At 47.6% G+C, this 1,963-nt stretch overlaps 1 protein-coding gene across 1 annotated transcript in view; it reads right to left on the reverse strand.

Annotated features, from left to right (window-relative positions):
• AURANDRAFT_68084 (hypothetical protein) overlaps positions 1 to 932 on the reverse strand; it is a gene marked incomplete at both ends in the record, with an annotated part of 2,234 nt that extends 1,302 nt beyond the window's left edge. Inside the window, one exon of the mRNA XM_009043691.1 lies at positions 8 to 932. Coding sequence (XP_009041939.1) covers positions 8 to 932 — 925 coding nt within the window. The remainder of the gene's footprint in view (positions 1 to 7) is intronic.
• Between the last annotated feature and the right edge of the window lie 1,031 nt (positions 933 to 1,963).

The following is a 1,963-nucleotide window of genomic DNA, read 5'->3' on the forward strand; positions in this document are numbered from 1 at the left end:
GCATGACCCAGCTTGAGCATGTGTGCTAGGGCATCGTGCGGACTACCGGCATATGCAACTTGACCAGTCGACAAAAGCAGGACATTGTCAAACTCCTCCCAGATATACGAACTTGGCTGGTGAATCGTGTTCACAACAGTTATTCGTTCTGAATTGGCCAAGTATCGCAACAGTCTAACAATATTTAGAGCTGCAACCGCGTCCAAGCCTGTCGTAGGTTCATCCAGCAACAGGACCTCTGGTCTCGACAAGATTTCGATCCCGATGCTTGTACGCCGCTGCTGCCCTCCACTGCACCCCTTTACCAATGGCCCCCCGACCATGGTGTCCGCACAGCTAGCTAGGCCCAGTACTTGAATAACTTTGGAAACCACAGGACGTTCCTGCTTGTAGCATCCATCAAGAAATGCAATGCAAAATAGAAAATGTTCTCGGACTGTCAAGGTACTCCAAAGCGCATCATGTTGGGGAACATATGCGCATCGCGCGCGGAACAAGCTAGGGGTCATTGGAGTGCAGCCCAAGTAGATGCTGCCGGATAGCTTTATTGAATGCGAACGTAATATATGAATCCTTTGGCCAAGATAGTCCAGGAGGGTGGATTTCCCAGCTCCGCTTGGGCCCATGATTGCAGTCACTGTTCCGCAATCGAACTGGGCGCTACAGGACTTTAGAATACATTTGCGTAACCTTGATAAAAAACAGGTCAGGTCCTTGAAGTGGAGGGGAGCAACGCCTGTCTGAAGATCTCTGCGCAGGTCTCGAAAACTTGATTTGAGGTCTACACTCGTAGCATGGCAATTTGCGCTATTGATGTCGATCACATCTATAGTCACGTGGACGTCCCCTGAAGCTAGCGTTGGCACTGTACACGAATTTTTGGATGAGTCTATATTTTCTGGTCGGGCAATTGCAGTAGGATCACATCGCATCATTAATCCTCATTCGAGCCCGTCCTCCTTTCGTTTACGGACGGACTAATTCATCTAATTACAACAAGCTTGCCTGCGCGCGCCTGAGTTGACGGACTAATTCATCCAATTACAACAAGCTTGCCTGCGCGCGCCTAGGTTCGTTGTTTGGAAGAGACCCATGTTTGGGGCCAGGTGTTCCGTAGAGTTCCGATGACGACATGCAGTTATGAATATCGGTTGAAGGAGCATGCGTTGGAGAATCAGCGTGACGGATAGCGACCAATGATATTATTATACTATTTTTCACGGTGCTTTTGTCCGAAAGTAGCTTTCTAGTCAATCAAGATAATAATTTGGCATAAAGGGTAAGTTGAGTGAGCCTCAAGGCCCACCCCACTCCCCTAGTTTACTAGCTAAACTCCCTCTCTCTAAAATAGGTTCGGCTGGCCACGGGGAGAAAGAATTTCGCCGGCGGGCTGCTTCAGCAGCGCCGGATAAGAGCATAAGGAGCGAGTATCGACTGAGCTGCAATAATAAATAACAGCTCATTCTCTCTCTCTCCTTTGGGCGCTACTTTCTTGGCTACTCGAAGATTACCTGTACAAAGTAGCCTTCTAGTCAATCAAGATAATAATTTGGCATAAAGGGTAAGTTGAGTGAGCCTCAAGGCCCACCCACACGAAGTCCCCGAAAGGATCAATCGACGTACCTCAGACCTCGTCCTCCTGTGAGAACTCGGTCAGGTCATGGCGCATCACCCGGGTCCAGTGGGTAAGAACCCGGACACTGAGCGGTCTGCGATTGTGTGAATATAGTGTGAATATTGGGGTTGTTTTCTGGAAGAACTGCGCGACGGGCACGTTTTTTTTGTCGCGGGGTTTGGGTGCATGGTTGATGAAAAAAGAATGAAGGTATAGTAATATAGTATGAGAATGAGAAACGGTTTCATCTACGTGGTTTACAATAAGAAAGATAGAGATGACTTTAAGTTTATCGCATCATGATGGTGTTGATATCTTTAAAAACTTATCTTTAAAAGGGAAATTGCT

The sequence above is a fragment of the Aureococcus anophagefferens genome, assembly GCF_000186865.1.
Source record: "Aureococcus anophagefferens unplaced genomic scaffold AURANscaffold_62, whole genome shotgun sequence".
NCBI classification, from domain to species: domain Eukaryota; class Pelagophyceae; order Pelagomonadales; family Pelagomonadaceae; genus Aureococcus; species Aureococcus anophagefferens.